The sequence below is a fragment of the Pteronotus mesoamericanus genome, unplaced genomic scaffold (assembly GCF_021234165.1).
Source record: "Pteronotus mesoamericanus isolate MK-2021 breed Mesoamerican mustached bat unplaced genomic scaffold, CSHL_Meso_final contig_105, whole genome shotgun sequence".
NCBI lineage: Eukaryota > Metazoa > Chordata > Mammalia > Chiroptera > Mormoopidae > Pteronotus > Pteronotus mesoamericanus.
The window spans coordinates 11,097,686-11,125,093 of record NW_026555006.1 but is presented as its reverse complement, the minus strand read 5'-3'; the positions used below and the strand labels follow the sequence as shown (position 1 = coordinate 11,125,093).

At 42.7% G+C, this 27,408-nt stretch overlaps 1 protein-coding gene across 2 annotated transcripts in view; it reads right to left on the bottom strand.

Moving 5' to 3' along the window:
* The window catches only part of NFIA (nuclear factor I A), a 360,348-nt gene extending 357,541 nt beyond the window's left edge, over positions 1-2,807 (bottom strand). Inside the window, exon 1 of one of the 2 annotated variants that reach the window (XM_054573968.1) lies at positions 2,330-2,807. In XM_054573968.1, coding sequence (XP_054429943.1) covers positions 2,330-2,356 — 27 coding nt within the window. In that variant the 5' untranslated portion in view covers positions 2,357-2,807. The remainder of the gene's footprint in view (positions 1-2,329) is intronic. The other variant, XM_054573960.1, reaches the window with a different exon arrangement.
* Between the last annotated feature and the right edge of the window lie 24,601 nt (positions 2,808-27,408).

Here is a 27,408-nt window from a genome sequence, read left to right as displayed (position 1 = left end):
TCTCTCATTTAGAATATTTTTATCACGATGCTTACTGGACTTTCTTTAATGACGAATAGGCTCTTCAAGTTTTCCTTTTTAAAAACTGGCTATAAAGCTCTATCAATATTCCAGCAAGTTGAATAAATTGTAAATCAATTTTTAAAAGAAGAAATCATAAAATATATGGCCTTCACTTGCTATTCGGTGTACATTTTCTTCACAAACTGTTACACTAAGTAAGCGTTTCTCTTACTGGTGTTTCCAGAAGAAGGCCTAGTGAATTTATCAATCACACTGCCAAATATGTTTAAAAAAAAAAAAAAACTTTTTTAATGTGATAATAACTCACAAACCAAGAGAATCCAACTTTCTGCAAATACCTAACTACCCCCTGGGCCTGCATGGATACACAGGTATCCTCCTATATGCACCATCCCAAAATATAAATGTATCTTTTCGAGAGCTTACTTGAGAAGACGCTAATGTATTCTGCCACTGCAGCACACTGGTATTATCTACAAGTTCTATGTGTTGCAAACTTTTGCCAGTTAGAACTTCAGTCTTTGAATCTCAGCGTTTTCACTGTAGTCCTAACTCATTCAAATGATCTTACACTTTGCATCTTATCCATATGCAATTGTGAACCTTGCCAGAGGGGTTGGAAAAGTTTCATTCCATACTTCCACAAGTTACCAAAATAGGAACTTAGAAAGTTTGTTAGAGAAAAATAAAAAACTTTTACAATAACTAAAAGCAACTGCCATCCATTATTAATGCTAGGCCTAAATCCCAGACAGACCATTTGAACATAAAGGTGCATTTAACAGTCTTCTAAGATCAAATAACCGGCATTTTTACTGTTAGATACTGCAATACGAAGGGATGTCATGTGGGAAATAGATCCAGGATCTAGAAAGGAGAGGATTAAAAAAAAAAAAAAAAAACTATTGATACTTTTTAGCCTTCCAGAAAGTATTCCGGTTAAACCGTTATCTCCTGCTCAATGAAGGCAGTCAGTGGTAGCAGGTTGTTTGTTGTTGTTTTTTTTTTAAAGAGTGAACAAACATTTTAGAGGAAGCATACAGCTTCATGTAGGTGATTAATGGTCAGATCGCAACGTACCATAACAGTATGAAAGCTCACACTTTTGAAAAAAAAAATTTTTTTTAGCGCAAAATCACTTTGACTTCATGCCTTTTAGTCAGAGAAAATAAATAATATATTCAAAAGGGACCAGATTGGGAGCCATGAAGTAGCAATATTTTGCCTAGGGGTGGTGCAGACACAAGAAAGGGATGGAAAGGGAGGGCATGGAAAGGAGGGGCGGCGGGGCGAGAGAGACCCACGCTCCGAGTTGAGTCGGAGGGAAAAGTTGCCCCTGTCCTGCGCGCGGAGCGTCCCGAGTCGCGCGGTGGCGGTCGCGGTGGCGGTGGCAGCGGCAGTGGCAGGAGGCGGCGGCGGGGGGAGCCGCGTCCGGCCCGGGCCGCCGCTGGGGCTCGCGGCCGGGAGCCCAACTCCGCCCGACGCTCCCTGGCCCGCGGCCTCCACCGCGCCGCGCAGCGTGGGCTCGCCCCGGCACCGAAACTTTCACTCGGGAAAGCGAACGGGACACGAGCGACGAGGAAGCAGGCTCCGCCCGGCTGGCGCGGGGGACGCGCGTCCACGCAGCCCTGCTCCGCGGAGCCCAGGGGCCGGCTCGCCGCCGCCCGCACGCGTCCGAGGGGCGCTGTCCCGGCCGCGGCCGGGGACGCCTGCCCGCGTCCCTCCCGCGGCCGGACCGCAACGGCTGACAAACAATAAACAAAAGTAAGAGTTGGAGGCGGCTGCTGCGGCGCGGGCTCCGGAAGCGGGCCGTGGGCGCGGGGACCCCAGGTCTCCCGCACCCGGGGTTCCAGTTGCCCGGAGCGTGCGGGGTGTGCGGTGGGCGCCGCGGAACTACCAGACCCGGCCTCCCGGCTGCAGAAACGCTGAGTCTAGATTTCAGCGTGTCATGGGCTGCAACCCGCTGAAACACGTGCGGGGCGCCCGAAAACAGCGCCGTTCCGCAGTCCATCGCCCCGATATTAATTAACGCATTAATAAGAGGGCGCCATTAGCCATGTGCCCACACAAATGGCGTGCAAGAGGAATGCACCCGCATGGAAACAAAGTTACTTTCTTAAAGCTGTATTCCGCACCCCCCCCCCACCACGAGCACACGCGCACACACACGCAGACACGGGCACACACCAAGACACATGCCCCGGGCCCAGCCGGCGCGACGGTCCCCGGCACCCCCTGCCCGGCCCCGGCTCGGCCCCCGCCCGCCCAGCCCCCCCAACCCCACCGCATCCCAGCAGCTGCTTACCTGGGTGAGACAGAGCGGAGAATACATAACTGCCGGGCGCCGGGGTGTGCGTGTGCGTCTGGGTGTGCGGTTTGGAGGTGTGCGTGAGTGCGGGTGAGAAAGGAGAGAGAGGGAGAAAGGAGGAAAGAGAGAGAGAAGGGGGGAGAAAAAAAATCAAGCCTGCTTCTTGCGTTCACATTTCCAAGTCGGCTCAACTGCAGCCAGCCAGCGCTATTGCCGCTCCATGGGCTGAACTTTAACCCCGCCTAGAGTTTCCCTACACTCCACTATACATGCCTACTGTACGCGGGCGTTAAAGGCATAGCGCACCCTTTCCCGCCCCCGCGCCCGCCCGGCCGGGTGCCGCGAGCTGCCCGCGCGCCGCCTCAGCCTCCGCTCTGCACCGCACCGCACTGCCGCCGCCCGCTCGCGCCGCCGCCGGGGGCGGGGGGTGCGTGGGGGAGGGGGCGGCTGCGGCGCCGCGCGGCCAGCCCGGTCCGAGCCTCCACGGCCGCTCGCGCTCGCTAGCTCGCTCCCTCTCCCGCTCCTTGGCTCGCTGGCTCTCGCGTCCCGCTGCCCCCCCGCGCCCCCCTCCGTCCCCGCTCAGCGCATTACTGGGTAACGCAGTGAGAAGCAGTTACAGTCTGTACTCCCGGGCAGCTATAGGCTGCCACAGGATGTGCTTAAGCAAACAAAACTACTTTTCCTCATCCCCATCCCCCAACTCCCGCCGCAGACCTTCGCGGACCTCGGGGGAGGACTTGGGCAACTTTGCCAGGTGGCCCGGCACCCCCAGGGTCGCGGCGTGGACGCGGGGAGAACCTGGGACGAGACCCGGGGGCCAATTTGCATGTATGCAAATTTTTTTAAAAATCGGACCTCCTAGGTAACTTTTTCTTTCCCTCTAAAATGCGGTACGGCTCAAAAGCATTTTAATCTCCCCAGCGAAGCTTTCTGTGGGAATAGATCGTCGGCAAAGGTAAATTATGCACAAAATCCTGCAAACTTTGTGCAGCTTCAGTCCGATGGCACGCAGGAGCGGGGGTGGCGGAGAAAATTTTCACCCACGAGATTCACCGGATTTGGGGGGTGGGGGTTATCTGGAGAAAGGGAGGCGGAGATTAATGAGCGTGTTCCCTCCCAGGACTGCGAAAACTAGTGGGTTTGAACACAGACGCCATAGAAAAAGTTGTATCACGTTTAGAAACAGCAGTGGTTTAGCTGTGACATCTCTTTCTTTTTAGGGAAAAAAAAAAAAAAAGTGTTACAGGGATGTCCCCCTCGGAAAGAGAGAGATTCTGGTCCCCACACGCGTGCCCAGAACTGGACCCAGGCTATCATTACCGTCCGTGTGCCTGGGACACCTCTGGAAGGGTGCCTTTTAAGAATCCCCTCTTTTTCCCTCCCCCAGGTAATAGTTCTTAAAATGGAAAAGAGCTTCCTGCAATTATTTTAGGTTTGCTAAAGTATTGTTTTGGCAGAAAAGGGGGGTGGTTTTTAGGGTTTGGCAAGTTGCCAATAAGCCTGCTTTTCCAGTTTTTTTTTTTTTTTTTTTTTTTTACCCTCATATTTTCTCTCTAGGCTCACCTCCCGGCTGAGGGGGTGGGGTGGGGGGAAGTATCCGTCCTTCATCCGAACCCTCGTCCCATCGCTTCCCCCTCATCCCCCTCGCTCTAGTGTGCAGCCTGCTGCCATTTGCAAATCCTCAAAATTCCAAAAGGAAAGACGAGTGTATCATGTTGAAAGACACTGGCACACAGACAGGGGAATATACACCTTGGTAGAGGTTACACAGCTTAGACAGCGTCTGAAAAGAGGAAATTCCTGTAGTAATGCCCACTCTGCAGGTGAGGGTCAGGTGAGGTGTTAAAGGCCGCACTCATTCAGACACACAACCCCCTTTTTTAAGTAAAGGACAACAAAAATGGCACTGGGGAGAGCAAAATGAAATCCTCTGAAATATTCTGCATCTGTCTAAAGTTATGTTATGTTTGTTCTCCAGTTACTTTATTGCTAAAACAATTCCTGAATGCTCAAGGGACCATTTTCACACTCCCGGATTCTAAATATCCTTGGGCATCTCTCCGCTTATTTATTAAGGGGTAAGGGGAAAGAATGACTTAAACCTTTAATGAGGGAGTCCCATTTTTCCAAACTAAACAACTGCCTTTCCTTGGTTCCTCTTGGATTTCAGTAAGGGGAAAATGTCCTAAAAGCTAAGCCGATTTACAGAGACAAAATCCCTGGCCACGAAAACCTTTGCTGGGATCTATAACTTCAACGCGCTCCAAGTTTCCTCGATAGAAGTTTCTGGCTGACGGTCCCAACATGTAACTGAGGCACAATAAGAAGTTATTGTTCAAGTGTGTACTCTTGGGAAGCTGTCTTCCAGAGCAGATTAAAATCTTTCTTTCTGTGTATCAAAAGGTAGACTTTTCACATCTGCTTCAATCCAAAATAGCAAAGATCCTTACTTTTAATTGAATCTCAAAAAGAAAAAGAAAGAAAAAAGAAAAAAAATGTTTTAAAAAGAAAAAAGGACTGGCACGTCTCCCCGGTTGGGAAAAAAAAAAATGGGGAAAAGTAATTTAATGCCGATATTTCTACTTTAAAAACTTCTTTTGTTGAATCGTGGTTGTGCCCGCGATTTCCAGCTTTCTGCGGTTAGCAATATTATCTTAAGTAACTTTTGGCGCCCTTCGTAAGACTTTTGGATATGGGACGATTGTTTGCGCCCTCTAGGCAAGGGCTGGATCCAAGTTCAGCACCAAAGCCCTTCACATCCGCTCCTGCTTTCTCTCCTATCTCCGCCAGCTCCCGCTCCCTCCCCCGCCGGGGAAGCGAGGCCCGGGCGGGGTAGGGGGCGCGGGGAGGGTGAGAGGAGGCGGGGGAAACACTACAAAGCACAGTTCCAACTACAGCCTTTGGAAACACGACTGAGAAAAATACAGTAGAAGAGTTACAGTTACAAAAAGGCTTCTGGTAACTTTCTCTCCAACAGGCATAAATTTAAATACACACACAAAGAAGCAGATGTTTCTCAAAGGGCAGTCTGGGGGTAAAAAACATTTCCAACTCTCTCCCCTTTTCCCAAGTTGCAAAAGTAAATCCTTGTCCAGAGTTCACAAAGATACTAAGGCACTTGAGAGAGAGCAGGGATGGAGGGAAGAAACAAAAAGGAAAAGATAGTAGAGAGAACAGTACAGGAAACAGGTAAAGTAGGAAAACCAGTTTACTACAATCATATAACTGATCCATTGTTAGGAAGGATTAAACCCCTTATTGGAAATAACCACTCCAATCATTTATTTTGCAAGTGTTGGGAGGCTGCCTTGAAATGGGATTGTCTCTGCGCAAAGGAGGCTCCTGTCCTGCTCTTGGCTATCCATATTCTTCCTGGCACAGAGCCCAGCCTTGCATTTACTGTGTTTTATTTGCAGAAACGTTACCTTGCCAGTTTTAGTGAAATCCTCTTAGATATATAAATTACGTCAATAAGGTTTCACTTATATGTACATCTCAAATACCTCTCATTTTAGAGGTTACTTTATAGGAAGATCTTATTAATAGGATTTAGATTTTAATACCCAAAACAGTAAAGTTGGGGTTCATAAGTGACAATGTCATTAACTGTAGTTCTTACTGAGACTAACTTTACCACTAACTTTATCATAGAGATATTTTTTCTTCTCTAGTTTTTTTAACCTGCTGGTCACTTACGTGTAGATTTTTCTTAAATGCATATATTCCTAAATTGAATCATGTTGTTGAACTGAGCAGCCAAGTGGATTTTTACATCAAATTTCCAAACCAGAGTTGATTAGAAGGCCTAAAGCCTTGGGAAATTGCTCAATGGGACTTTAATACAAAGATGGGAAAGAGCCCATATTATTTTTCACTCACTTCCCAACAGAATTAGGTGTCTACACTGCCCAAGGGGAAGGAAGAGATGGATATATTTTAGTCAGAGGCTGCCAGTTACCGTCTCCAAGATAAGCTACTGCAGTTGGTTTCCACTGGATTGGTGTCAAAAGGCTTGTCCGGGAGGCCAGATTCCATCTAAGAATTAGCCAGTCAGCAATCTTCCATGCGTACCCTCCGCAGGGGTTGTTGTAGTAACAATGAGAAATGTGAACTGGGCCAGTCTTAATATCCCATTTGCTACTGACCATATATTTAAACAGCAGAATTTAAAAAAAGAAAAAAACTTTTTCTCCCTCTTCCTTTCAAATGTAAAGAAAACAGCTGTCAGTCAGCTTGTGAAGTATCTCTTTTTTAAAACTGTTGTTTAGAGTTCAAGAGAGGCTTGCCCATACCTCAAAAGTACTCAAAAAGCCAAAGCCTCTCAGATAATCAGTGCAAGAAGTTTTGTAATGCTGAGTATGCATTATACTACTTCCCAAAGCTCACTACAGTCCCTTGGTTTAGGGAAGTTTTTAAGTCACACATTTCTAAAAGTTGAACCTCACTTTCCACAAGAGTTAACAACTCTGAATTTTTAAAAAAATGATAATAATTAATGCAAAGTTAAATATTTCTCTAGCAGAATTTTTCTAACTTTTCCAAAAAGACAATGAAGAAGGCATAAGATTCATGCAAAAATCCCCCAATCAGTTTTTTTTCTTAAACTAGAAAACTCTATCCTATTGTGCTTGCTAAATCCGGAAGAGCTTGTAGCTTTGACAGCTTGAACCACACCATCCCCTTCAAAGCCGCAGAGAACTTCAGATCTTCTCTGCCCCGCCCCCTCTGGCTATTGCGAACCATTGTACACCCGAGCTTCCTCATGATTGGATAAAGATTTTGTCAATCTCCCACATTGTCCCATTGATTAGAGGATCGAATCGTCAATTATTCTCCAGGTCCAGACATTTCTTTTTGGGTTAGGTTGACTGCTGAGGCCAGACGTCTTTTTACAGAACAGAGCACGTACAGGATTTTCCCCCCCTTTCTGGAACCGAGCAAGCGCTAGTAGGAAAAAAAAATCTGTCAAGCTCAGCAATTTTTCAAATCTCGGAAAAAAAAAAAAAAGGAAAGAAACCCGGTCCCTGCACGCCGAAAAAAAATAAAGCCATTTACAAACCTACATCTTTAAAAACAAAACCATCACAATAGACATTTACCCACCAATCACTTAAATGCATATGCAAGCTAGAGAAATTTTAAAGTCTTAGCCATTAAACAAAATCATTCTACCATTATTGTTGTTTATAAAACGCATATCCGTATAAACGCAAAATAGAAAGTTTAAGATGTACCACGTACCATTGCAATGTAAAAAGAGTACGTGAGAAACTTTAAAATGTTCAGGCGAATTGCTTCATTTGTTGTGTCCTTTTTTTTGCATTAAAAGAAATCTAAATAAACTTGGAACCGTTGAAAACCCGGAAGAGGTTTTTTTTTAAAGCTGTTGGCCAATTGCAGGCTTCTTGGAGATTTTTTTTTTTTAACTCCAAATCAGAAGGCTTTTGCAATTGCAATGCACGCTCTCTGCCTCTCTCACTGTCTCTCTCTCTCTCTCCTCTTTTGAAAGCGATCCAACCCGGGCTGGCTGGTTCTCAGATTCTCTCTGCTTTTGCCTTGTGTGCTTTGGATTGTACGAGACTTTGCAGAAGTTGCAATGGATTCGCAGTCCCTCTCTTCTCTCCCTACGCCCTTGTTTATTTCCGCAATCGCTGCAATTTGCATAGTAACCACACACGAGGCGCAGGCTGCTGCCCGCGGAGGGGGCCGGGAGGGGGCAGGGAAAGGCCTTGCCCCCTTCTCCCCTCCTCCCGTCTCTCTCCCCGCCAGTCTCCTCCTCCCCCAAGGCGCGTGGCCAATAGGAGCCCCGGCATTCAGCGCAAGCTCCGGTCGGGACGGTGTTCCGAAGAAAAGCTGCTGTGTTACTAGGCCTGCCTCCCTGGATCGTGCTTTTGGCGCAGTGGAAGTTCCTCTGATTGCGGACCTCGCGGCCGGCACTAGGGAGATGTGAGGATACAGTCTCTTTGCCTGCGGTTGTGCGGGTTTTGCACGTTTTAATCAAGTCTGTACACCTGCTTTTTCAGTTTCTTTTTCCGTAGCCTTTCGTGAGTTACTAGGCTAGTTCATGATGGTTAGTGAGAGATTTAACCTTTGCTTGCACTGGTGTAGACCAAGAGTTAAAGGTCCTCTTTCGTACATTAAATCAAGAGAGTGCAAAATGCCGCAGAGAACTTACAGTGAAATAAAGCTTCTACTCCAGGATCAGAAAGGAAAAGACATTGGCTCTATTTTCTGCAGATGACTGAACATAAAATTGTTAGGTGGGCTCCCTCAAGAATAAAGCTCTTCCCTTAAAGCAGGCGCTGCAATGAAATTCTAATTTAATTGCCAAAGTTCTAATTGGTTAATATCCCTGCAAAGCCTATGCTCCACAAAGTTTAACGCACCCCATCTTCTCCCATCCCCCCCGAAAGAAAGGCTCTAAGATTTAAAAGGTGGTGTGTGTGTGTGTGTGTGTGTTTAAGATAGTTATGGGAACATTACGTCCTTCCTCTCAGAGTCATCTCATTTCATTAACCCAGGCTGTATAAGACCATGTGATCTGGATATTTCAATGTTAACCTTTTATGTATTCGTTTTAAACAACGTATTTGTGCAGTGGTGGTCGGGGGACATCTCTAAAGAGAAGTGCCCCTTTAAATGGAAAGCATCACAACCAGGCTATTGCGTTCTTTAAAATTTGTTTGCCTTTCGGCAGTTAAGTAGTTTAGGACGTTTTGCTGAATAACTGAGTTACAGGAAAATGTGTGCTTAGCGCACTTGATAAAAATTATCCAATAGCAAGTCAAGAGGAATAGGATGCAACCTGGCAGTTGTCTGATTTGTGAAGGTACCTAATTAATTAATAACAGGACCGTGCACAGTTAAATTAGAGGTTAGAGAAGCCTCCAGTTTTATATTGAACCACACTTTTGGCTTTAGGCTTGCACTCCACAACTAGCTAACAGCTGCAGCATTACTGGGAAGTAGGTTACTGTGGCTGCCCTTGGTATTAGTCAAGCTTTTGCTGTTCTGGTCTACCCATTATAGATTGAGATACTGCCTTGTTCTAGAAAGTCTGTGGCATTTAATTTGGGCCTCCACTGAGCATTCATTTCTACTTGATATACTACTTTCACCCTAGAAATATACCTGATGGAATATAGTGGCTTAAGTAAAAAGAAAAAAAAATTAAGTAACCAAAAACGTTGTAGGCCTACTTCAAGTGGTGATAGGCTGTGTGACCTTGAGATGCTTATAAAAGACCTGAAAAATAAGATGTGGACCTATTGTGAGAATGGAGGATGGTTTTATCAAAGGCTAAGAATCTTTGAAATGCACAAGAGATATCAACTTGTTTTACATTGCTTTGTAGATGCCATGGTCTGAATAAGCCCCAGTGCTAAGCCAGGTAGGCCTTGTCACTACGTGGTAATAGTGAGTTTTGTCGGCTTTGTCTGTAGTTCATTAACTTAGTTTAATGTGGTAGGTTAGCACCATTTCCAAAGTGACCTTTTATATCTTCATCAAGTAAACAACGAAGCACTGTAAGCTTTGGAGTCCAACTTAGGTATTAATGTTGGGCCTACTATTTATTTAACCCCTGTCAGCTTTATATTCCTCATCTAGAAAATGGGAGGTAGATAACATATGTAAATTACCTAGTACAATATGTGTATTCAATATACAATAGCTATAATAATAATAATAATACTATTACTGCTTAATATGTACCATGTTCTAATCACATTGAATGTGCCAAGAACTGGGGATAAAGACAATAAGACATTATACCTGACTCCAAGAAGCTTTCAGTCCAAGGGGGGAAATAAGACACAAAGGTAAATAATAATGTAATCGGATAAGTCCTATATCCAACTTAGATATACATAAATGTCAACAGGAATGCAGATGATAGAATGATTGATTTTTCCTGCTTGTACAGATAGAGTCATAGAAGGCTAAAAAAGTGGACATGACCTTTGTGTCGGTCCAGAAGTATGCATTTCTCAGGTGGACAAGGGAGGGGCCGGGCATTCCTGCCCAGGAAAGCACAGCGATGTCACTGTATGCAGTGAGCGAGAGAATGGGGACATAGTGGCTAGTTGCTCTAGCTAGTATTAGCTTGCATTATAGTAACTACAGAGGAAGTTAAAAAGGCAGGCTGAGGCATGATGGTGGAGAGCCTTGTGAGCTATTTAAACTTTCACTTGAGAAACACGTTTAACCAAAATATATACAAAGTAAGATTTGCAAATTGGATAGAATATTCAAGCAATGAAGGCAGACAGACCAATTAAAAGTGGTGAGAGAAAAATGAAGTCCTGATCAGCACAGCAGGAATGGATGGGCAAGAGAGAGAAAGGAAGGGAAGACTAGAGGGTGGGAGAGATCTGAGGAAGCAAGAGAGACCCACCATAGGCATCGGTTTTTAGGGATAATAATCAACAGGGACAATTTAGGAGTGCAGTTTTTCCAGGTTCTCCTTAAAGTCCAAATACCCACAAAAAAGTATAATAACACCTGTTAGTGAGGGTCTCTCCTTATCCCCAAAATTGCCACCTCCATACTCTTAAACCTAATTTTAAAATAATACTAGTAGCAATAGCTGACATGGATTGATTCTTTCTATCCACCTCTTCCCACTCCATGAACTTGCATTCCAGTAACTTCACCATGCCACTGAAAATCAGGTACACATCTAATAAAGTGACTGTTGGTTGCTAACCCCATTCAGACAAGTTTCTAGGTAGGCTGGCTTGTGCCTTGAAAATAGTAGACTCTTCCAGGAATTCTGCTTTGTTGACCCAAATAAAAACTGAATCCTCTTGCAGGACAATGATATGGAGAGTAAAATATAAGATTCCTACAAGGTTAAAACGTAATTCAGAATTGCAATATTTTTCTAAAAATTTTAAAATTTTAATTTGTGAACTAAGCTGAATAATGAACAGAGAAAAATATTTTACATTTTCTCGATTTGTCTTGGTAAATCCTAAGTAATCAAAACTGGCATTTAGAGGACTAACATGTTGACATAAAGGACAATAATAGAAACAAATTTAAATCTAGGAATTGATGAGGTTACCAAATAAGCAAGTTCTGGCAGAGTATTGTCCCCTCAGATGTGTTTTCTCTCTATTCTTTGATACATAGATGAACAGTATAGGGCCCCTATTTTCCAACCTTCCTTGCAGAAAGACACAACATGTGATTAGGTTCTCAGTAGAATGCTGGCAGATTTGTTGAATCCAACTTCCATGTCACTTACTTAAAAGAAATTTGTCATGAATTTGTGGCCTTATTTTTTTTTAAGATTGTATTTATTTATTTTTAGAGAGGGGAAGGGAGAGGGAAAGAGAGGGAGAGAAACACCAGTGTATGGTTGACTTGGCCTACACCCCAGGCATGTGCCCTGATTGGGAATGGAATCAGTGACCCGTTGGTTCACAGGCCGGCACTCACTTCACTGAGCCACACCAGCCAGGGCAACTTGCCTTTTTGACGGCTGCAGTGAGGCTGTGTGAGAAACCCAACTTTAATTACAAAGAGTAGGATAACACTCTAGGAGAAAAGAAAGAAGCAACATGGTAGGAACCTGGGTCCCTGAATGGTCTCAGAGGGCAGAGCTGCTTCTCCAGCCTTGATCTTATTTAAGCTGCTGTGTTTTTAGGACTCTGATATAGCAGCCTGACCTTTACTATAACTAACAATCAAGACTCTAAAACAATTTCATGGTATCTTTGGATTATCCTTTCTCTAAAATAATGGGTTTTCCCCAACCTGGTACAAAATACATTTGGTTTTATTATCAGTCTCTTTTTCCAGATTCTCCTCTTGCCTAATTTCTCTCTGCTATTCTCTCATCCCAGACAGACTAAATAGATCACTTTTCTCTTTCCACTGTTTTCTGGACATACCGTACATGTTCATCCCCCTCTTCCCTTGTTTGTTTTATTTCTTCTGCCCAAAGTCCCTAAAGTTTTCTCCCTGTTCCACTAATTTTCCCCCAAGCACCAGTTTAATGCTACTTCTCACCCTCTCCCAGGCAGAATTGGTCAACACTTCTGTATGCCCTCTAACATCTTATACTCATCTCTAGGACAGCTGTCTTCACATTGTCAGTTACTTACTTGCATGTTTGTCTATTGGACTATGAACTCCTTGAAAGTGCAATGACTTCATTCATCCTTTTATTCCTACAAGGAAAATGCTATGGTAAACCTTCAATAAATGTTTCGTAAATTAATGTGTGAGTGGACACATGAACAAATGGTTCCCTTTTCCAGCCTTGTACTCTGATGAAATGGGGTCAGGAGTGTGGCTGATGCAAGACATGGCATTATCAGTTGGGGGAAATTTTAAGTGTAAATAGGAGGGCATTGAGTTTGCTTTTCATGGAGCTTACGCGAGTGTTACACCTTCAACCTTCCTTTCTTCTGGCTCGATGCATCAGACACTGTCACTCTCACCACACAGTGAGGACACTGAGGCTCAGGACACTGAAATATCCCAAGCTCTAGCTATGATGTCTGGCTTAGGAAAGAATTCAGGCTTCAAATTCTTTAAAGTGCCATTTTGTTTATTTTTATTTCTTTTTAGAGAAATGGGAAGGGAGGGAGAAAGGGAGAGAAACCTCCATGTGTGAGAGATATGCATGATCCTCAAGCAGGGAGGGGGACCTGGCCCAAAACCCAGGCATGCCCCCCCGCAACCAGGGACCGCACTGGTGACCCCTCAGTTCGCAGGCTCGTGCTCAGTCCACTGAGCCACACCAGACAGGGCCAAAGTACCATTTTAATGGTTAGCTTGCTCTATGCAGAGTCAAGTGTAAATACATGAACCCATCAATTTTGTTAAACAGCCTTATTGAGGTGCAATTGATATTCAGAGAGTTCATTTTTAATACATACAGTTGGATGAGTTTGGACATACATAAATACTCATGGCACCATCACCACACTCAAGGTAACAGATACATCCAATACCTCCCAGAGTTTCCTTGTGACCTCCTTCCAACCCCCCAACCCCCCCTTTTACTATGGTAAGAACATTTAACATGAGATCTGCCATCTCACCAAATCTTGAAGGGCACAATACTGTATTGTTAACTCCAGGCACTATGTTGTACATCAGAGCTCTAGAATGTATTCATCTAGCATAGCTGAAACTTTACACCTTTGAATAAGTCCCCATTCCCCCCACCTCTAGACCCATTCTTCTCATCTTGGACACACACCACAACAAACTGCAGAGGTTCCTGAAGACCAAAGATGATATCACACTACTGAGCTGCTAGGATGACCAAAGAAAGGAAATCTGTATCTTGACTAAAGTGAAAGTAGCCAAGTCTGAGCTTACAATTCACAGAAGGAAAGCTGAAAGGGAGATCAGAAGTCTCCATCCACCAGACTTTACAGATGATAAAACTGAAGCTAGCAGAGCGAAGTGGCTAGCTCACGGCCACGCAGCTGGTTAAGGATTAATCCCCAGTTCCACTGCCAGTTTCATTACATCATGCAAAGGATATTTTGCAGGAATGGGAAAGGAGTGAATAACTATCTCTGGTATCGACATTGAAAAGAGGCCTGGGAAAGTGAAGAAATGCTGTTAGTGCATCTGATCGAAGGAAGAAAACAGTCAATTATCTAAACTGAAGGAAGAGCTATAAAATCTGGGCTGGTACCTGAAAGATTTTCTCAAACATGTTCAGACAGTTACAGGATAATTTTCAGGAAAAATAAATGAGGGTGGGGGTGAGAGCAAACTGTAGCTTGGTGTTAACAGCTGTGAGCCGATGAGGTGCTTTATTCTCTGCTGTTTGTGGCCTTGGGCAGTTCAATCTCTTCCTCTGCTTCTCTGTGAAATGTAAGTATCATCAGTACTGCTTACTTCTTGAGGTTTTGTGAGAAATTCAAGGAAATTGTGGATGTGAAATGTCAAAAATTTAGGATTTTATTCTATGAAGGCCTATACCAACAGTTCATAATACAGCCCAGAAAAAAGAATATGGATATTTAGTTAGTCATATTTATCCTGCCCCTATTCAAAAAGATTTTAGACCAGAGGGGTGTGTGTGTGTGTGTCTATCTATCTACCTACCTACATATATCGAAACACATACACTTGTCCATTCCAAGAACTTTTTGATTATAGGCAGGATAAATATAACTATCTAAATATCTATATATCTATGTGTATATATCTATCAATCTGTCTATTTATTGAGAGACAACACTATTACGGTAGATATAAGGTAAAATCAAGGCCAAGGTTAGTATCCAAAATACATACAATGAGGTCCTATGTATTCTTCTAGGGTTGATTTATAATTTTGACAGAGTTTCTTAGCAATCAATTTTGAAAGGAAAAGGTAAAAACTTATGAAATAAGTTTTCATATACAATATCCATATGATTATAAAATTTAAAATCAAGAACGATGGTTCAAAAGCAACGCAGATGTTACGAGGTCTCAAAAAATTCGGCGCGTATCCTCCCACCGACCACCGCCAGCACCGCCGTAGCGGGTTGACGTAAAGAGGCTGATCTTCACTGAGCTTCACTGAACCACACGCTCAATCCCTAGATGAGATTTCAGCCACCATAAGGACAGAGGGAATAGGAAGGATGGCATCTTACAATGTAACTATTTTAGAAACTCCTCAACTACAGGTTGGGTGCCCTCAGCTGGTGATACAAGCACTCCTGATACTGCTACATTAGAATGACCGAGCTTGACATCAGTGTCAACAGGTACAGAAAATCAGCAAAAAAGAAAGGAGAGAACTGGTTGAGGTTGATGCCTCTGAACCTGGGGTTTTTCACACTCACGTTAAGATCACATCCCACACCCCAAAAATAGTATAAAGAGAAAAGAAATGGGAACTGGAAAACCCATTTGGCACAGACACTTTGAGTTCAGACCCTCTTTTCCAGGCCCTGTCCTTTAGCATGCCAGCCTCTCTTGACCTTTCTTTCATAAGGTGACTCAAAATGGGGTCAGCGAAGGGAAATACTGCAAGGAAGTTGTAGAGTGAGGGTTGTTGCTGTGTTGGATATATAAGCAGTAACAAGTGGGTAGCTTGGCTCAAAGCCCAGTTACTAAGCTAAGAATCAAGATTATGAGTCAACCAAAAACATTACAAAAGAAAAGGAAAGAAAAGAATGTTTTTGTGGGCCAGGATAGGAAGATAAGGCATGATCCAACACTGTCCTGGTAGATGCCGTAGGGAAACGCCAACTACTTTATTGTAAAATATACATAGTATAACACCACCATAACCATTATTAAACGTATGGCTCAGTGACATTATAATACATGTATTCATAGTGTTGTGCAACCATCATCATGTTCAATCTCCAGAACTCTCCATCTTCCCAAACTGAAACTTTATATCCATTAAATAACTTCCCATTTCCTTCTCCTCCCAGGCTAGGAACCATTTTACTTTCTGTCTCTATGAATTTGACTAACTCTAGGTTCCTGATATAAGTGGAATCATTCAGTGTTTGTCCTTTTGTGAGTGGCTTATTTCATTTAGCATAATGTCTTCAAGTTCAGGCATATTGTAGCATGTGCCAAAATTTCATGTTTCAGGCTGAATAATATTCCATTGTATGTATATACCACATTTTGTTTATCCATTCATCCATTGATGAAAACATGGGTTGCTTTCACTTTTTTGGCTATTGTGAATAATGCCGCAATGAATATGGTATGTAAATATCTGTTTGAGTCCCTTCTTTCAATGCTTTTGTGTATATATTCATAAGTGGAAATGTTGGATCATACGGTAATTCTGTTTTTAATTTTTTGAGGAGGAAATAGCAATCTTAGTTTATCATTGGAGAAAAAAATTAAACAAATTCTGATGCCTTGTTTCACTACAGAGTTGATTTCATGAATGTCAGTAATCTTGGATTCTAAACCCAGTTCTCCTATTAACTGTGTAATCTTTGAAGTCACCTGATTATCAGAACCACTGTCAGCTTCTTCATCTGAAAAATGACATATTTGAAGTAGCTGATATTCAAGGTCCTTTAAAATTCTAAAGGTCTATAATTCTGCATATTTCCTTCACTACATAGGTTCATCCACTCATTTTAGAAATAGTTTTTGAATGTCAGAGTTGGTTTTACTCAAAGATAAGTACGAGTTATGGGGGGTGGGGTAGGGTGTGGAAAAGGAAGTCTGGGGTGATAGTTGGAAGAAGAAATAAAATGGACTGCAAGCTAGAAGGAGAGCAGGAACAAAGATGAAACTGAAGTGGTAGACATAGGTTAGTATACTCTGGGCCTCGTGGCCAACTTTTAAGATTTTAGATTATCCTGACATTAATGAGGAGCCATTGAAAGGGCTTAAAGAAGGTGGAAACAAGATCAGTCTTTGTTAGGAAAAGCACTCTGACCACAGTGTGGAATATAGATTGTAGGGTTGAAAACAAGGAACCTATCTTTATTCTACTCTATTATCTCACTTTTTCCTCTTACTTTGAAAGTGGGAAAATTAGTCAAGATTTTATCAGAGCCTAATTGCCTAACCTGGAACAAAAGACATTCAGAGGTAAATAATACTGCACTACACTTCTTACACTGAAAAATATTTGACCACCATTTTCCCTAAGCTGTGAAAATTACTCACCATGGTTAGTTCAAGTCATTAATTTGCCAATTCATGTTTTACAATTATGACATTAGAGCAATTTTAAAAGGTTCTCATAGGAGATTATTGCCTCTTCTATTTTTTAAAAGATTTTATTTATTTTTTAGAGAGAGGAAAAGGGAGGGAGAAAGAAAGGGAGAGAAACACTGGTCAGTTGCCTCTTGTATGTACCCCGACCAGGGGACCGGGGACCTAATCTGCAACCCAGGCCTGTGCTCTGACCAGGAATCAAACTGGAGACCTTTTTCTTTGTGGGACGGTGCCCAACCAACTGAGTAACACCAGCCAGGGTGGAGATAATTATCTTTTTAATTGCAATGTTAAAAAATTAAATATCACATATTAATTTAATACCTTCTGTTGTATAAGAAAACTTAAGAAGTTTCATATTTGATTAATTGGAGTTTTTCCTTAATTGGGATAGAAGTATAACCTTCTGAGGTTATATAATGTTTTCATATAAATAATGTAGCATTATAAAATCACAAAATTATGCAGTGATGCTGCTTTCCTTTTTTATATACCTCTTACTTTTTTACGATGAAAGTTATGAGTGGTATTGCATCAGCAGATTGTATACCTATTTAAACAACACTTGATCCTTTTCATGGGTGAAGAAAAAAAGTTGGTTTCTATCTTAGATCACATGAATGCAGAAACAAGTTGTTTGGAAAACCATTGAGTTTTAATATGAGAGAATAATGCCTTGGTTTACTGCAGATATTAAGATTCACTCAGTAACTAATACCATGTTCAGTAAAATAATGCTGGAAAGAGTGGCATCATCTACCTTCAATAAATTTTGGCAGGTTAGCATAGTTTTTATTTTTGTTCACCAAGGAAAGAAAACCGAAATGAGAGCAAGGAGAACAAATTATAAAGCGTGCTTCAGTCTAGCAAAGATGCTTGAAATAGCCAGTTTGTTGCAAGCAGGGCCAGGCTGAGAGCTGAAAATTTAAAGTTTGTAAGGTACTTTGCATGCTTTTGGTATATTAAAAAAAAAGTGCTTTTTCAAGAAAGCAGCCAAAGAATGGTATTTCTGGTTTTAACATTATTCCTATTAGTTTGCTAGTCCTCCCAAGAGCTACAAAGTAAGTTGACAATAAATCAAACATATTTTAATTTGTCATGAGATAGCATATAGAAACAAAAATCTCCCAACTGGTTTTCTGCCAAAGTATTTATACTAGGCCTATCCACTTCCAAAATTTATACTCACTATTGAAAATTAAGAAAAAAAATTGAACTATCAAATAAATTCAAGTCTGGAAACCATTTACTGAATGCTACTGAGCCAGGCATTACATTAGGTTTGGGGGTGCAGGATAAATAAGGGGTGATCTGGCCATGAAAGAGACCAGTGACTCTAGACAAGGCTGAGTTACCTTATTCACCAGAAGGCCCAAGCAGAATAGCCTTCTCCAAGTCAGTAAAAAACATAGCACACATAACATTGCACCAGATAATGAGGTACAGCCAACCCCACTGCTTTCCCTTCAAATCTGATGCCTTATATTGGGACTATCTTTTGGAGGTCTCTGTTTGCACATCAGATTGCAGTAAGCCCTGCATCTTTACACGACAGTATAATATTTGAGTAAATTCTGAAAATATAATATGCATGATATTTGCTTCACAACATGAAATAATATAGCCATTAGTGTTTAAAGTTAGTTTCTCAAAGTCAACATTTGAGAACAACTGATTTTATGTTACAGATAACTGACTCATTGCAATATCGATATATATATATCAGGTGCTATTTAAAATATTGTACTATTTGAATCTTTTTTTAAATAACATCACCAGAAGAGACTTTTTCTTGGTAGAGAGTAACGGTGATACAGACACCTGTTGTTTCCCAAGCTAAATGTTCTTTATTAGAAAAGCACTGAAAAGCTTATGAAACTCATCCTTCCTTTTCTTTTTCTTTTGTAAATTTGAATGTCAGTAATGACTCAAACCCATAGTGTGACAAGTGACTGTATTATTTTGACATTTTTACTTGATCATTCCAGTTCTTTCAACTTGCTCAAGTTCTTTGCTTTAATTTTTAACAAATTGTGTTGCATAATGTTACATACTATTTATCTTATTGAGTATGCTAGGTCCAATAGTAATAGACTGCCATGGCCTGTAGATAAATTAATTGAATTAACTTTGAAATGAAAAACAGTGTGTTTCACAGTTTGTGATATGAAAATTTAACACAACAATCCTAAATTGAATACAAAAATGTACTTTACTGATAGGACAATTCCAGTATGAGAATATCTGTTTTTTACTATCTTATATTACTTTAAAAATAAAAACATAATTCATTGAGAAAACACCTTAATTAATGTTCATAGTATTGATACTTTAGTTCTAAAGCAGCAACACATTAAGAATTTTACTAAACTTTTCCTATAATAAAAAAGCTTCATATGTGATGTTTTTTCTTAAGAAAAACTTTGATACCACAAAAGTTTTAAAAGGCTAACTCCCCTGCCTGAATAGAGTGTCTATAGGTGGCAAATCATGGTTGTTCAGAAGATATCACAAAAACAGGGGAACATTGACCAAGTTTTGAGCCCTGCCTAATGGCCAACAAAGGCTTCTTTATTTGTTAGTTTTCATATATGCATAAGTAAATTAATATATTTTGGTATGATTTTTATAGTTATAAATCAGATTTATGTGCAACTCTGAGGCCTGGAATCTGGGTCTTTACGAAAAAAGGACAGTGGAGGTATCGCTGCCTGGGAGAGCATGGGTTTCCCCAGAGTAGGCCACTTTTCTGTGGACTGGGATTTTAACCTACTTTCATTTGTCTCAACTCTGATGACTAAATTGAAATACCCTTCTATTTCCAAGTCATTATAACATGGAAATTGTGCACTGTGTACACATCATGGGCTGTGAAACAGCAGCCTAAACACATGCCCAACTTAGTATGTTTTAAATGTTGGAGCAATAGCATGGTTAGTTTTTAATTTATTTGCACTCATTTTTACTACTTGAGACACACTCATTTAAAAAAAGCTGTATTTCAATCATGTTATATGGTCACATTTAACTGAGCTGGATTTTCACTACACTGGTGCATCTGGCTATTTAATTTGTTTTGAACAGAAGTATTCTTTCATATCACTAACAATTCAGGCAGACTTTATCAGGTAGTCAAGTCATCAGCTTGGCCTCTTCCTTCCCATTCTCTCCAAGGAAAATGGGGTCTTTTCCACCCTCCCCCCGCCATATCTACAGGCTGGGATTGCAGATAAAGATGGGGACAGGGGAGCCCAGCCCAGAGGGCTGAATCCTGCTCACTTCTTTTGGACTGCTACTCATTTACAATCATCTCTGATTTTAAACTCTTTAAAGCTGCAAACAACTTTGGGAAAGTTACATCACGATAAACAAAGACACAGTTGCCTAAATTATTATTATGCAACACTATGTCATTACTCACGCTTCTGCACCGCAGCTATCTTCCCAATTTGGCTATAACTTTCTAGGCAGCTCTGGAGAAGTAGAAATCTAGAATAAATATGTCAATGGCACTTTTATGAATGGGAAAAGGTTTCCCAACCCCTTGAAAAACACTCAGACTTTATCCTGTAAACAAAGCGGGACTCCAAAGCTGCCTCCCAGGTCTTTGGAATCCCAAATTTTAAATGTAAATGATCAGTCTGGTATGATCCATATGCTAGACTCCAGGAAACAGCAATTTAGTAATAAATACGTGAATGCGAAATTCTGGATGTGCTTTTTTAAAACTCTGAGGCATCAATACACATCTGGTAATTAATTTGTTAATTAGCCGGCTTCCTTTAAAAAAAAAAAAAAAAAAAGGTGTGAGTAACCACTGGGCTGTGTCTGCCCCAGCTGATCTCAACGGATCTGGTAAGGAGACCGCCCCCACCCCCAATCCCCTGCTCCCATGCAGCCGCTGCTTTGCTAGGTGTTTAAGCAGAAGAAAAGCCAAACATATTCCGGACACAATTTTATTGAAAATACGAAACCAGGCTCCCAAAAAGGACCAGTTTGTAAAAAAAAAAAAAGAAAAGAAAAGAAAGAAAGGAAAGAAAGAAAGAAAGAAAGAAAAAAAGAAAGAAAGAAAGAAAGAAAGAAAGAAAGAAAGAAAGAAAGAAAGAAAGAGAAAGAAAGAAAGAAAGAAAAAGAAAGAAAGAAAGAAAAGGATAATTGGTGACTATTTGTCCGAAGGAAAAAACCGAGAGCGAGGACAAATGACCCGTACAAGTGCCTCTGGCCGTTTTTCTCCCCGGGCTGTGGCAGGGCTGACAGCGGGAGGCTGGGGCAGGGGCAGGGGACGGCGGAGGGATGCAGGGAAGGAAGAGGATTTAAAGCATCATCTCCCTGTCAGCAAAGGTTTGGCTTCCCCAGTGCTCTGGAAGCGGTGGTAGCCATTTTCACTTTGTTTTTTTGTTTGTTTGTTTGTTTGTTTGTTAAAGAGTGGAAAAGGAAAATAAAACAGAAAAGGTTTATCTCCCTACACCACTGGCTCGGCTCCTCCCTTCAAAGGAAAAAGTCTGTAAAAAACGTCTTAGGTACAGAACCCAACCCACATGCATCCAGCGAGGCTGCTGCAGTCAACTGGATTCTGATTTGGCGAGTTGCGCTTCAAGGAGATGCGATCTTGGAAAATCAATCCGTGCTTGCGCCCCCGCGCCATCGCCGCAGCCGCCGCAGTGGCCACAAAATTAGCGGCTCCGAGGACATTTTTGCCGCAGGGCACGTCCGCGGTAACCACCGAGCGCTCGGGTGAATAATGCAAGTACAGTGTGGAGACAATCAAGTTGATTTATCACGCAAAATAAGTCACTTCTCCAGTCCAGTTCTTGGTCCTGTCACTTTAAATCATAAACGTGCCTATACACGGATCCATAGGCGCCCACACATGCATGGTACACGTGTGTGTGTGTGCGTGTGTGTGTGTGAGAGAGAGAGAGAGGAATGATTCCAGATTGCTTCGCGTATATGAAGGGCGGGGGGGGGAGCAAAAGAGCCCGTCATCCCAACCCCCTACCCCCACCTTTTGCAGCGTGGACGAGCGGCTTGTAATGCAGCTTGGAGCAAAATAAAGTCTGAACAAAACTAGACTGTGAGACTAGCACGTCCCAGAGTGAAAGTGAGTGACGTTAACACAGACTCTGTAAAGACTCGGATCACTTGCAGGCAAAACTAAAATCCCCCCCCCCTTTTTTTTACAAAAGAAAAGAAAATCATTAATTGGGTTCAGATCTAAAATGCTGCTTTTAAAATGCACGACACATGTCGAAGACTCTGCGACTGTAATTTCTTGGGTAAACATCTGGTGAAGACATTCCAGGAACACATCTGAAAGCAAGAAAGGCGTAAGACAGCCCCTTCTTTATATATCTTGGGTCAAAAAAGGGTTGTTGAAACTTTTTTTTTAAAGTGTGCTCTTAGTCTAAATACCTTTATAAACTCTAAGGGTCAATTTGGTTTGGGGGAGGAGGGCTGAACTTGGAGTGCGGAGTCCTGGGTTCCAGCCAGGGCATGGTCTGTAAGCTGGGGCAGGTCTCTTTTCTGTGACTCTCTTTTCTCATCTGTAAAATCACGGAGAGTAAATGATACGCTTTCTAAGTTTTTTTTGTTTTTGGTTTTTTTCCCCTCACTGACACTCCATGAGTCTATCTGGGAGGGGACGATGGTGGTGGTGGGGGGCGGGATAATGTAGAGAGTAAAAGAGGTCACATTCTTCAGGTGGCATCTGTTTAAACTGATGGTGATGCAAGTGATGCGTCCTTAATAATAAAGATTGTGTCTATATTAAAAGCTGCTGTTGCCCCAGGTCCTAAGTACATATAGTGTATAATGAATGCTCTTTGAGAATGATTTTCGGGAAGGAGGAAAAGATTATTTTCAAAATTCAGCCAAAAGGATTTTGGAATTGAAATAATTTTCAATATTCCTGTTTGTTATTGTCTGTATATGAAATGCATTAAATTGCTTGGATAATTCAGAGAAAATAACTTTTTGGTCGGTAAGTGTCCTTCTGTGCCAGATTGGCCGTCTGGATTGACCAAATTAATGGGCTTAATTATTCCCTGTCTACTTTTTCAGAAAACAGCTCCATACAGGGGCTCAGGTAAGGACCACTGTTCAATACCGCTCTTATCTGTGTAACAAATGGTTGAGAGTGCAGGTACTAAAACCAAACCACTGGCTAGTTTTGACATGCAGTAGCTGACTAATAACAGGCAAGTTAGTTATTTTAGTTGTGCCTCAGTTCCCCACATTTATAAAATGGGGATTATTATAGCAATTAATTCACAGGGCTGTTCAGTATTAAATGGGTTATCATATTAAAGTGCTTGGAACAGAATATGGCACATGTAACAAACAGCTCAATGAATGTTAGAGGTTATCATTTGTCCAATGTAAACACAGGGAAAGCAAGGTCAGATATAATAGAGGGATCTTTGAACTTCTCCTGGATTTCAAATAATACCTTTAAGAATTTTATTTTATCTGGCTATTATGGTGTCAGCTTAAAGAAGCTTAGCAGTCCTTATTATTAAGAATAGGCCAGAACATTCCCTACAAAAGCTCCATTTGCATACATGCAATAGTTATGAAGTTGGAGAATGGTCCACTTGACCAGATCAATGCAGATATGTAGAATTGGCTCTATGTGTTGAGTGCGTACTTAGTAATGTGTGTCTTGACTATCCAGGTGGGAGGAAGCCAAGGTTTTCTTTGGAGAGAAGTTTGCACGGCATCTGTTCCTACTTGTCCCTCTTGTGATACTTTGCTTCCTACACCACTTGATACCTCAGGCCTACTCTCTGTCATTGAATTATGAATTCAAAACAATCCCAAATCTCTGGCGTGCTCCCTTTGTGTTATTATTAGCTTAAAGGGAAAAGCGACATCCTGAATTTCTCTCTTCTCTTAATGACCCACAGAGTGCAGACTTGAACGAGGCTTTAGGAAGGGTCACAGGCATGGAATGCTTAAGGGAGCAATTCTTCTAGTGTTTGCAATTTGGGATTGGAGGCAGGTTACAGTTAAGCTTTATAGAGGAAGTGGAGATTAGGTGTTTCCAGGACAAGGTAGGCACTGGCAGGCTCAGGTCACTGCTTGTTGGAAAGTAATGTCCCACTTCTTTCCTCCTGTGGCACCTGAAGCCCCAGGTGCACTAACTGTTCACCAAGAGACCATCCCCTAGGCGGCTGGCAGGTCTGGAACGACTGGGTAGGGTAAAATTTAGAGGGCGGCAGGCGCTGGTTAAGATTTCTGTTAGCCAGAAAGCATCCCCGCCCGCCCCCCCCCGAAAATGTGGAGCGAAAAGTCCAGTCGTTCCAAGCGCCAGCGTGAGCACCGACTCCACTTCCTCAGTGTGAATAACACAATATCCGAAATAAGTCAATAGAAGAGGGTGCGCTGCTTTTCTACTCCGCCCGCTTGCCCTCCTCCTTCCCCCTCCATCGTTACCACATTTGCACAGCCCTTCTTCTAAAGAAGTGCAGTAAGGTGCCCCAAAGGATCCCTAAGCCAGGTACTTATACATTAAAATATTTCAGAAGACCAAGGAGGGAAACCAGGCGGGTTTCATTCCTCTCCGCCCACAGCAGCTTGGCACTCAGAAGCCGCAGGCGCCGGGCCTCCCAGAGCATCCTGTGAACTCCGAGGCTGGGTGAAGACTTCACTGATTACGGTCCCCAGTGGTTCGCGGACTTCCCCAGTTTCGGAGTTACTGGGGGAATTTGAGAGTAAATAAATTCAATTCTGCTCTCCAGTCACCACTGACTCAGACGACGGGGATCACGTACTCCAGGCCCTGAGAAGCGTTGGGGTCAAGGGCGGATGGAGGGACTAGCGGCGGCACTGGAGCTGCCCGGCAAGGTCACGACCTTGCGGCGGCTATAGGAGGCTCCTGTGTGCAGCGGCTGGGCGCCGCCCTCTGGCCTCCCAGCTGACCCCAAACCGCGCCCTGCTTTTGGCTGCCAGCCTGGCACATCCCTAGGGGAAGGAGGGGGACACACGACAGATCCGACCCTTACTTTCACGGTGGAAGCTGAAACCCGCGGAGCTCCCGGGCAAGTGTCCTGGACCGAAGATCAGATGCCCAGCAAAACTGAACTGTAGAAAGGACTCTCTGCACTGCCGCCACCCTTCCTAGTGACGATCTGTGAAACTTTTGTCCCTTCCTCACAGGGTTTTCTTGTCCCGGGAACTTGGCCCAGTCAGCCTACTTCTTCATGTTAATTTGTGGTTCCTCCAACTCTGCAGCATCTTCTCTCAGAGGGGCTTCTAGGGTGTCTTGTAACGAAGGGCACAAGTTCAATGCTCTTTTTTTCTTTTTGGAGAGTATTGTGTGGATTTAAAATGTCCCAGGCATTAAAAAAAACCAAACCAAACAACAAAATCCAAAACAAAACACCTTTGCCTTCAGGTGAGTGGATAGTGGACTCAATCCTTGGGTCATTCCTTTGCTGGGATCATCAAGTTCTTTTAGGAAAACTGAGTCCCTTTCACACCTTTCTGAGGAGGGCTCAACAAGCCTGCAATATATTACCAATGTTTAAAACATTTTGCAGAGGCAGGATTTCTGACAAACGACTTGCCAGAGATGCATGGAAAAACAAATCTGCTTACAGAGAGCTGCAAAGGAAGGGGGAAGGCAGGACCAAGCCCCAGTTAAAAACCACAGTTTCCAAATTCTGAACCACAGCAGATAATGTGGGGCTCCGAGGCATGTGGGATATAGTGGCTATCCCTAAAGCTGACAGGTTGCAGACTTCCAAGGCTGTTTCCCACTGATTGCTGGAAGTCCCAGGCTTCTTTTGGGGTAGCCCTTCCCTCCAATGCACAGAGTTAAGCTCCCCTTCTTTGGTATTTTGTGGGCATGTGTTTGGACCCTGAATCAAGCCTTGCTGCTCTCATACTTCAGGTGGACAAGCCCTTGTTCCTTAGCTGTCAGTGTATGGATGCAGAATGGGATTGTGGGTGACAGTGCAGACAAAGGTGTGTGCTTGTTGTCTGACCTCCTCCCCCTCCCTGCCACCCCCCAGCCACTAAGGAATGGGCTCTAACACAGCCCTCATCAAACTTTGTGTGGAGTTTCTTTCTGGGAGAAAGAACCACCTTAATTATTTTGTGCTCAAGGTTTTTGTATTTTGTATAATGAACTCAAGGGGAAAGTTGCAGGGCTGGTTAGTTTTGTGATCTTTCAGGTCAAGAGAGTTTTAAAGGTCTTAGACCCCATAACTGTAGGCAGAAAATCACTAAGAATATTTTGCCCGGAAGAAGCTTCATGAACATAAGGACTACTTACAGTATACCTTAAAACATCCAAACTGTAGTGCAGGAAGTTTCAATCACACCCCCTTCAGAAACCTAAAGCACCTCAAGTGTTTCTGCTCCTCTTGTGGTTACCAGGCTATTTTGTACACTTGCTCAAACTATCTGTTTGAATGGCGATTCTAACTTTCACAAAGTTTCTTGCTCTTTACCCTAAGAAGTTGCCTTGCCCTATGGGCAACACAAGCTTGTCTTTGGGCCCACAGGTTGACATGCTTTCAACCCGCGTTGGGAGTGTTTTAAAGGCTGTTTAGTCCTATGGGATAAAATGTTGTTTTCATCCTTCATACCAAAGCGCTGGGTGCAAAGTGGGAAAGTTTGTAGGAAACACGACCTCTTAGCTTTACTAACATGAGGAGGATAGTTTCAATATGCCACTCTTTGCTAAAATGCCAGGGCAAGGTACTCAGGACACACTGCAGCCAGTCAACTGCTTTTCTTGCTTACCACCTCCTGGCTCCAGCCCCGGGGGATGCCGGGCAATGGGGATGCGGCGCACACCTGCTGATTTTAAAGCAGCGAAGTCAGCTCTGGCCACTGAGATTGGGAAGACCCCTTTTTCCTGTTCAGTCTACTACATAAGTGCTAGACTTTCACACACAAAAAGAAATTTACTTAAGTCTGTCCTTTCTTAGGCAGCACTTACAGATCAGGCCCACCAATATTCCAAATAAGTTAATGCTACCAGAAATGTGTAGTACATTAGGATCCGACATGGGTCTTGCTGAAGACCAGATTGTTACAGTTAATCTCGCCTCTCTCTTTTTGTTTCCACTGCACTGTTTTTCCTTTGGTCTCTTTCTTTCTCAGTGTTCCCTGACTCCTGAAGTGTGAGTTAATAAAAACACCACCGTATTTAGAAAAAAATAAAGTTGAGACTAAATTTGAGAGTTAACATTGCAACTGAACTTTCGGAGTCTACTGATCTGTTCAGCACACCTTTGCAGCTTGTAATGTCAGCACTGCTGTTCTTAAAACTCACTAAAATAATTCTTTAAAGACCTTTGAGAAAGTATAACAAATACTAATTGGGAAAAAAATACGCCCAACTCTCATGTATTTTACTTTCTCATATCTAGAAAACTCCAAGCAAAATAATA